This window comes from Penaeus monodon, chromosome 20 (genome assembly GCF_015228065.2).
Source record: "Penaeus monodon isolate SGIC_2016 chromosome 20, NSTDA_Pmon_1, whole genome shotgun sequence".
NCBI classification, from domain to species: Eukaryota; Metazoa; Arthropoda; class Malacostraca; order Decapoda; family Penaeidae; genus Penaeus; species Penaeus monodon.
Genome location: NC_051405.1, coordinates 24,686,873 through 24,687,232, shown reverse-complemented (window position 1 = coordinate 24,687,232; position 360 = coordinate 24,686,873). Strand labels below are relative to the sequence as shown.

Below are 360 nucleotides of genomic sequence, written 5' to 3'. Positions count from 1 at the left end.
AACATACAACCACGCACACTCAAGTTATATACACTGATACAAACATTTCTCAAATTAACATATCTGCATTCTGGCATCTTTAGGAAGCATTGGATCCACTAATACCATGCAGACCACCTAACAGGGAACTTCCACTTAGAAGGCTACTTGGGTGCGATGCGAGACCTGGGATTGAGGAACTACTGGGGATGGTGAGGCCCCCTGGGATGTCATGGTTCCCAGGGATAGAGGACCCTCCAGGGAGAGTAATGCCGGATGGAAGGGTTAAGCCCCCTGGGAGTGTAATACCACCTGGAAGATTAGTGACGGTGCTGTGATGTCCAATGTTAGAGCTACTATGGTTTGAAACACCAGCAGAGT

The 360-nt window shown here is 48.1% G+C and overlaps 1 protein-coding gene across 1 annotated transcript in view; it reads right to left on the bottom strand.

Moving 5' to 3' along the window:
• Positions 1–360, bottom strand: part of LOC119585951 (zinc finger protein 16-like) — a gene marked incomplete in the record, with an annotated part of 9,853 nt that overhangs the window by 940 nt on the left and 8,553 nt on the right. Inside the window, 1 exon segment of the mRNA XM_037934666.1 lies at positions 1–360. Coding sequence (XP_037790594.1) covers positions 80–360 — 281 coding nt within the window.